The 9,351-nt window shown below is 34.1% G+C and overlaps 1 protein-coding gene across 1 annotated transcript; it reads right to left on the reverse strand.

Annotated features, from left to right (window-relative positions):
- Positions 1–5,816: 5,816 nt before the first annotated feature.
- LOC126552398 (myb/SANT-like DNA-binding domain-containing protein 3) lies at positions 5,817–6,393 on the reverse strand. The gene is made up of 2 exons (XM_050207099.1): positions 6,199–6,393; positions 5,817–6,116 (listed from the first exon to the last, which is right to left on the reverse strand). Exons 1-2 carry the CDS (start codon positions 6,391–6,393, stop codon positions 5,817–5,819), a joined length of 495 nt encoding a protein of 164 aa, XP_050063056.1.
- Positions 6,394–9,351: the final 2,958 nt, after the last annotated feature.

Here is a 9,351-nt window from a genome sequence, read left to right on the forward strand (position 1 = left end):
ACTCTTGCTTGATTTCTATCCAGTACGGATTGCATGTAAATGTGATGAACAAATCTGCTGTACCATAATGACGAACACACGACATGGCATCTTGAGCATATTAGAACCAGTAAACTAGTAAATAGATTTTGTTTTTATAACATTGAAATATAAAATTAAAATATATAATATGGTGACTGAGATATTATCGCCATAGCTAAACTAATATTTTAATTACCTGTAATGGGATTTATCATTTTTATTGAGAAATCATAGCCATCTTCACCTTACCAAAATATAATGGGATATTGCAGTGCATCATATGAGCGGTGTGTTTCCTTTATACGTTGTAATCGATCATTCCGACGATATAAAACAATATCACGGAATTCCAAGTTTTCTCCAACTACAACGATGCAACTTCATCAATAGTTGGTGCATTAAAACGTCTTGCATGTTGAGTGTTAACCCGCAGGTGTTTTATCAGCTCTGATTACAATTTTGTAATTATCAGATGGCATCAGATCCAGTACAGTTTTAAATAATATAATCAATTCATTGTGTTCATGAAATAAAGTTTGTAATTTTTCTACAATAGATCTCTTTACTAAATTGTTATGTGCACAACGCAGATCAATTTCTTGTGGTGAATTGCCCATAAAATGAATTTGCAGGAATTTGTAGTTGCTATCTGCCACAAGTAACAGTGAACCTGCTCTGTGATATATTTGGCATTGAATCTGTAAATTAAAAAAAAATATTATTTTTGTACCAAACACTATAAAATAAAATAAATAAGCAATGTGGGGTATAAATTTATGGACTGTTAGTGATCAAACTTAAATAATATTTGTTCTTAAAAACTATATTTGTCTCCTAATTTGAATCACCAAATAATACTTAATATGCTTAGGTACTTCAATATGTAATACTTAGTTGTAACTCAATTGAATAAATACAATTGTATGTATATTTTGAGATGAATCGACGAAAAAATTTAAAAATCGATAAATATTTGAATCATCAAATAATTATCTTGGGTTTCAAAATAATAAAAGTTAATATATAATAAATAATAATAAAAGAAAATATTGTTCGCTAAAATATTAAATAATTATGATTAACTGCTATAATACATACCTTGAAAGTTGGCATACAATTTTCCCGAAATATATTTTTTGCCCCAAATAAAATCATTTGAAAGCAATTGTTATATTGTTGGATATTTGTCAAAAAGTGTAATAATTAGTGTAATTATTACACTTTTTGACAAATATCCAACAATGGAGGGTACAGGGCAAGAACAGTAGTAGTCCATTTCTATAAATTTTTCAGGAGAGCAAAAACAAAGTTTACAGACTTCTACCTATCTAATTATTAAACAAAAAATATGCCTTATGAACTTATATTTTATTAAAATGTATAAACGTCGAAAAGTTATTGAAATAAATTTAAAATTGTAATGATTATTATTAAAAAAAAAAATATTAAAATAAAAAGCATGAACTTCAATCTTTTTTCACCGGTTAATCTGGATGATTGTTAATAAAAATATAAAATAATACATATTATACATACATTAATAATACACTTTCATTTCAAGTTATACAAAAACATTAAATTATTAAAACAATTTTTTTTTTCAATCTTCAGCTTCATCCATAGGAATGTTGTCGATGATTCGTCTTCACTGTCTTGAATATTATCTTCGTCTGTCTTCAGATTTTCGTAGAACTTGCGTGATTCTTCTTTCATTAAGAATTGTTTTAAATTAAGTAACTCTTTATGCTTCGATTTTTTTATGGGAAGTTTGCCCTCATAAATTGGTTTCAATGTTTCCCCTTGTGGGATTTTGATGTGTCTTTCTTCCTCGTTTGTTTTCTTTTGGGATTATCATAGTGCTAGCATACATTCCACAGTAATTATCTTTGTGGAAGATAAGTGCACGGGACTCTTTACGAAATTCAATTACTCTGATAGATCTTGTTTTGAGGTTACTTTTTTTGGAATAGTGTGATTGCAAGTGCTCCGTCCAGTTTTGGAATATTATATCTTTTTCACAATCAATTACAGTGAAGGGCGAAGGTTTTGTTCTACTGGTTAACAAAACCTCTCGCCAGTCATCTGGTGTTTCGGTGTAGGAGTTACAATTTACCAAGCTCATATTTCGGTCACACTCCAAGTAAGAGTGGCCTCTAATTAGAAAAACCATTTTCACGAGATCAAAACGATCTTTTTGAGTAACAAGATGATGTAAAAATCTAAAAACTGTAATGTTTTTATTTTGTCCTGCGCAAGAATCACAAAATATAATTAACTGACGAACTTGTACCGGAAGAATTTTGTATATAAAATTATGCAGCATGGAGCAAACGTCATCTGCCCCTTTCTTGGCCACAGATTCGTCGTATGTGTAAAATATTGACTTACCGCTTGAAAGAATATGTACGTTAAATGTAATAAAGTTTAGTTGCCGTCTATAGTACGCATCGTTGGTAGTTATATTAGGAGTTGGCAAGTTTTTTTGATAATCAATACTAATAGCTTCAAGTGTATCAGTTTTCATTGATTTTTTCCTAAAAATTCTTTTGATTTTGTAAAATTGTTCAGCTTTTTTTAAATGTAAATTTTTTTCCAAATTTTTTTTATTTAACTCTTTTTACCCTGGTTATTGTAGTTCTCCAGACTGTTAAACTCTCTAATGATACGCTTCTTTTCTTCATCAGTTATATTTTCAAAACAACGATAACGTTTACATTTGCAGCCGGGTCCTAACTCATGTGTAGTAGCACACAATTTTTTTAGAATATCCCGTTCTCTACCCATTTTAAATCTTTTTTTAGATGTCCGTTGATCACTGTTAACATCATCATCAAAATCACTTAATTCACTGTCCATTATGAATAATTAAAAAATAAACACAAGAACGTCAAGAACTAACTGCCGATTATAGCGAGAACAGAGAAATAATGACGAAAATGTGAAAACTAATAATAATAATGCTATCTCGCAATATTATCGTATATTGTGTATTATACGAAACGCGTTACTGGGAAATACGCCATGTTACAATAATTTTGTTATTATTATAAATAACAAAATTATCAAGAATACGTCATATTATTATTGCAGTAGGTACAGTAGAAAGGAAAAAGATAAAATAAAATAATATATTTCGGAACTGGACTTCAATCTGTTTTCCCCACAACCGCACGGACTAAAATCTTTTTTCACCAGTATACCTAATCTTTTCCATTTAATAACTATGGACTGAAAGATTTTTTCACTGAATCGATTTCAACTGTCGATATTACTCCATATTTGATATCGAATCAAACCATAAAATCAAAATCGAAAAAAATGGACTAATACCGTTTTTCCCCTGCACCCTTCGTATGGAATCTGTTCCTATTCCTGAAACCAATGATAATAATAATTATAATTATTAAACAAATAAATTATAAATTAACAAAAAAATTAATTCATTAATTTAAAACAAAAATGCATGTAAATTATTAAAACTGAGAAGTAGTATTAGTTAAAAGTTAAAAAACCAGTAAGCAGTCTTCTTCTTCTGTAGGTGTCTGGCTCGGAATGAAATAAACGACTCCGAGTCCGTCGGGCTGGCCCGGATCCGGCCGAATGAGGCGGTGGCCGCGCGTTCAGCCGACCAACCGCTCACCATATCCTCCGGTCCATCCCCGGAGAGCCTCCTGGCTTCTCGGAGGAGCTGCCCGGCCATGGCCCGTAGCTTCTCCACGTGGGCGGCGATCATGCCACGGGATGGCCGGTTGTTGCGGTTCGGTGGCGGGTTATTTGCGCGTTCTGCCATCTAAAACAAGGTATGATTAGTTAGTGTTCTCTGACGGTCCTACAGCTCGCTTCATCGCTGAGACATGTAACTTAGTAGGGTGTTTACCCTCCGTCAGGAACACTCCGGTTCCTAGTGGTTTACCCAACTTAACCGGACCTAACCATTTCGAGGCGAACCCCGCGTGAAACCGCTTCTCCGCACTTGACTACGGATGCGCTTTGTAGTATACCCAATCCCCTATTGCCAGGCGCCTGACAATGGCTGCACTGGAAGTGTCTGTATCAGTGCGCGCGTTGCTCCAGTGCCTAATTCTCCCTGCGAAGGCGCCATACCCTGCTTGTCCAATGGCGCTACGCCACCTACCAAAGCCTCGTTTCTCAGCGGGGGTCCAACGTCGTCTCTGTTCCACTTCTCGCGTCCCTGGTCGTCCTGGCGTGGTCGTGATAACTCCTCTATCTTTGCTGTGAGCTCCATGATTTTTGCCGTTAGCTTGCCATCTAACGTGTTCTCTACTATCGCTCTCCCGCCTGGTGGATGGTCCTTTGAGGCAAGTTCGTGAAAATGGGCAGCATCCAAGCCCCTGGGTGCATCTAGTATGCGGATGTTGAAGGAGTTACCGACGGGTGAGTCTAGTGTTCCTCGGTACAACACCGTATTGTCGGAGAATGTTACCAATACTATCGTCATCGCTGCTGTCCTCCCAATTGTAAGTGTCTTAAGCACGTTGTTGGGAAAATCTTTAATCAAGGACTGTATTCCCCAACCCCATGCTGCTTCCGTAGGCGGTGACATGTCACGTTCCGTCCAACCTATCATGCCTGCCAGTATGCCTCCGTATGTCGTATCCACTGCCCAGCTGTGTAGCCGCCCACTTCGTTATTAGCTGGGTGGGATTTATACGTGATCTCCCAGTCCGCTGTTTGTAAGTTGAGCCTATCCATAACAAACTCCAGCAGCATGGCGTCAACCCCTTGGCCTAATTGCAACCAGAAATTCTGTGACCACCTATTTACCGTGGTGTCCATATCATACCCTATACAGGTCATAGACACACTACCCCACTCTGTATTGGAGTTCGTCCGCCACATTCCCGAGCATGTTCTCACCCCGGTCAACGTGGCCCCTCCTGCTGGTATCTTTGCATTGACTGTCCAGCTCCACTGGACGGTTGATGTTATAAGAGTAGTCGCCAACCAATGCATTGATGTCCCTGGCGGTGATGTGTGTCCCCCGATTAGGGCGGGCCAGAATGCATGTTAGCAGGGTCGTCCCTGGGGAACGCTATTGTGTCAGTAACCCCTACTGATCTCTTCATATTCTCGCAGGCCATTCTGAGGAACCTAGCTCGATTAAGCCTATCATGTGCCCCTGATTCCATTCTAGCTACGCACGAAACATAGTTCTCGACGTTATGGACATCATACACCCCATAACCTGTACCCACGGCTATCTCTGCCATGTTAGACCAACACCCTATCATTAGTACAGGGTTTCTCCTCGCCCTACCCCTCGTGGTGGGTCTCATATCCATGGCTGTTACCGTGAACTCACCGCCATAGTCATTATAGCTGTCGGGGGCTAGCCCCGGCATGGGTACCATATTACACGCCTCCAATATGTCAGATGGTGCTCCTGTGTTGAACCTGGGCGCATTCCGGTCTGCCCTATTACCTTCTACACGTTGGTGGAACCGGGGGATAAGAGCCGTAACGAGTGTATCTATCTCTAACCAATTGAATCCGGTCGAGAAGTAAGGGCGTGCGTGATCTGAGAACTGTGCTCTCAGGTTCCTGGGCGACGATAGTACCCTCTCTAGTATATCTGTTATATGCATGTCCATATCTACAATAGGTGGGCCTTCGCTTTCCTTCAACTATTTGGGATCAGTCACCTTTGTTCTCAACCTTCACTTTTCTCGACTTTTGAATTTGTACTCAACTAAGTAACTGAATTTAGTAAATTTATTGAAACTTACTAAATGGCTAAAATTTATTTAAATGCCCAGCTTTATTAACTACATACTTTATTCACCTGGATTATCATTTATATGGCTTTCTGATAAATAAACAACTGAATCATTCAATGGTGATAGTTCTTCAGTTGTGAATTCAATTCCATCACCATCATAAATATTTTGGATCTCATAAATTTGAGGATCTATGCGTGTTTGAATTATTTCATTGACTTCAGGGGTGATGTCTAAGTATGAAGTCGTTTCAGGGCCACCGCCAGTCAACATACGTGCTTGCCTTTCAATTACAAACCCTTGCCTACTTTTACTCTTTTCACCTTCCCAAAACCGACGTAGACATTTAGTATCTCTCTATTTTAAAAATTAAACAATAATGGCTTATAAAAGTTAAAACTATACAATCATATTTGTCAGTAGTCAGTAAGGTACTTACCTTATTTACACTTTGGTTTGAATTAAAACTCAAAGTAATTCTTTCCCACGCATCATTTTTTTCTTTGTTATTGAATTTATCGGTTTTTTTACACTCATCTATATGTTTTTCTTTAAAAATACAATATAGGATAATGGCTTTCTCTTCCTCGGTTATATTAGGAGCACGTAAGCGTTTCATTTTATCATCCGACATTATAAAACGATTGTCCCTTTCACACGTCAACACTTAAGTACTTAACACCAAAAGTCAAAGCTCAAAAGCTAAAAGATGAAAAGACCACGATTTAAAAATTTGTAATAGTGGTAGTTGGTACCTACGTAGAGTATTAATTTAAATACACTTTTGTTTTTGTTATTATCAGTATAATGTTTACTGATAACACTGGTATGAACATATCGGTATATCTAAAAACGATTTTTGTTTTTATAAAACTTCCCATTAAAATGAAACACATAAATATTGGCTGTGCAAGAATAAAATTTAGGCATCTTATAAGTTCCTTATGTATGACATAAATAATTTATGAGTTACATTGTTATATGACACATAAGCTATATTATGTTGCCCATAATATCAGGAATATGAATACCGGCATAAGAATAATAAATATTTCACCTTTTCCACTGACATTTACAAACATTAAATAAACTAAATACTCTTATGCCCGTATGCATAGTCCTGTTGTTATGTGTCACATATAATTGCTTATATGACCAATAGCTAAGTGGCCCATAATACTTTTATGTAACCCTTAACTATTTTTATGTACCTCAAAAATTGTTTCTTGCATAAACGATATTTATGTATTCTATAGTTATGTAAAAGTTTATGTGATAATAACTATTGTTATCAGTGTGACTAAGTTCATATTAGTGAAAATTGGTGAGATAACGAAAAGTAACATTTTAAAATTGGAAGTGACTATTTTCACGTCCGACGTGAAATCATGTATTTTCACGTCCTGTTCTCTGATTGGTCATGATACTGATAAGTAAACGTACTGATAATAATGATAATGTGGCCTCCATTATTTGAATATTTATTATTTTTAGAATTAATTTTAGGTAAGAAAATATATTATATTGTAAGGTAAGACATTTTTTAATACCACATTTTTACATTTTATTAAGCATGAATATCTATAAATTTGTCATAATATAAAAAAACAGTATAAAATTATTAATTAGGTAGGTAATAAAATTGAATGTGTGAAATCTTTATTGTTTTTCATTAATTTTGTAAGTGTTGCAAAACCACAATTTTGATTTAAAATGTTGGTTTATACCAACACATTCAAAGTGTGACCACTCTAAACACCTATTACAACATATAGATTTTGTTATTGGATCCTTCAAACATATTGCTCAGTTCCAAGTAGCTGACTGTTTTTTTAATTTGACGATTTGTTGGATAGCAAGCCAACTTCCGTCTGTGAAGTAACACCTAACTTAAATCTATTGCTACCAATTCATCAATAATTTTATTAGAAATTTTGTCTGGAATCATTTCAATATAATTTTCATTGATTAATATTTTGTCATGTACTGCTGTTCTGGCTACATCTTCATTTACAAAACATTTTAAAATTTAAAATTGCCTTATGTTAATTGACAGTTTTTCAAATGGAATTAATTTAGATTGAAGTTTTCTTTTTTTTGGAACTCCAATCACAGTTTTATCTTTTCCTGAATTTCACAATAGTTATAATAATTTCTCATTAAAATAAATCAGTATAAAACAAACATTAATTTTATAGTTACCCTTTGGGCGTCCTCGTTTTGGTATTCTTAAAGGAAGAGTTGGCAACTCATCAACTTCGTCAACTTTTTACTTTGAAAATGTGATGACAAGGTAAATTCATTATCGTAGCAAACGAGCAACTACATTTCCATATAGAAGTATTTAACCCTTTCAGACCTGACTACGCAGTGTAATATTATACAATTTTTTTTTTACAAATTATTAATAGTCATGTATCCACGAATAATTTAATCCAGGTTTGAAAAAAATCGGACAAATATTGAAAGACTTACGGATGGGTACACCATAGTGTACCTTGGGATTTAGTGGAAAGAAAAATTATTTTTAAATTTCTCATAACAAAAAAACGAACCTCGTTTATTTAAATAACTTAAAATAAATTAATAACTTTAAAAAAAACAATATTAAATTTTCCTTTAAGTAAAAAATAACTCATAAATAATAAAATATAAAAAATAAAATATAACTCATAAAAAGTAAAAAAATACGTAAAAAACGAATCGCGTTCACTAAAATATTGAAATATAAAAAACAAACCTTGTTTATAAAATATTAAAAAATAAAAATAACAAAAACACTTCATAGTAGGTAACATTACAAATCATGTTTAAAAAAAATAAAATAGAAATAAAAATGATAAAAGATATTATTCTATATGATATTGCTCAAAACAATTACTTATTTTATCTAAGCATAAATGACGGTCACACTTCTTACAATAATAATGTGTTCTTCTTGTACAATTTTCGTTTAAAAATAAAAAAAAAAAAAAAAAAAATGTCGATTTGGCTTCACGTTTTGCGTAAGATACAACACAACACTAGCTCCAGAACCAACTGTTTTTATTAGGTCTTGGTCCAATTCATAATACCCTTGAAACGGCAAAATATTATAAATCGTACCACTTTCGCCACATAATAGAAAAACTTTTACTCCCCATTTAATAGGTTTCCCCTTCATATATTGTTTTATAGATAGTTGCCCTTTGAAGGGAACCATCTGCTCGTCGACACACAAGTTTCTCTCCATTGGTAGACTATTGCATTTTTTTTGGAGAGCAGTATACAACGGCTTGACTTTTATAAATGTATCTTTGTTGCCATTAGGAATTTCATTGTTGTCGACGATATGTAAATTATTACGCAAAGAAAAAAACCTATCTCAGGTCATATTTTGAGCAACTAAATTTACTTCGAAATGTTTTTGCCAATACAAACGTACACGTGGATATTTTAAATTACCCATTATAATATGTATACCGATTAAACGTTTCATTTCGTACATATCAGTAGGTTTAAATCTAGTAACACCTTTTTGAATCGCATAAAGATTAGTATGATATGCCATGTTTTCGAAAACATCGTCATCAAAATACTCAGAAAAATACTG

Source organism: Aphis gossypii, chromosome X, assembly GCF_020184175.1.
Source record: "Aphis gossypii isolate Hap1 chromosome X, ASM2018417v2, whole genome shotgun sequence".
In the NCBI taxonomy this organism is placed as follows: Eukaryota; Metazoa; Arthropoda; class Insecta; order Hemiptera; family Aphididae; genus Aphis; species Aphis gossypii.

What these genes read in the sequence shown, in the direction of transcription:
- LOC126552398 (XM_050207099.1), bottom strand. Translation starts at nt 6,393, where the DNA reads ATGTCGGATGATAAAATGAAACGCTTACGTGCTCCTAATATAACCGAG. An exon ending in CAAACCAAAGTGTAAATAAG is followed by an intron (nt 6,117 to 6,198) that starts GTAAGTACCTTA and finishes TTTTTAAAATAG; the next exon opens with AGAGATACTAAATGTCTACG.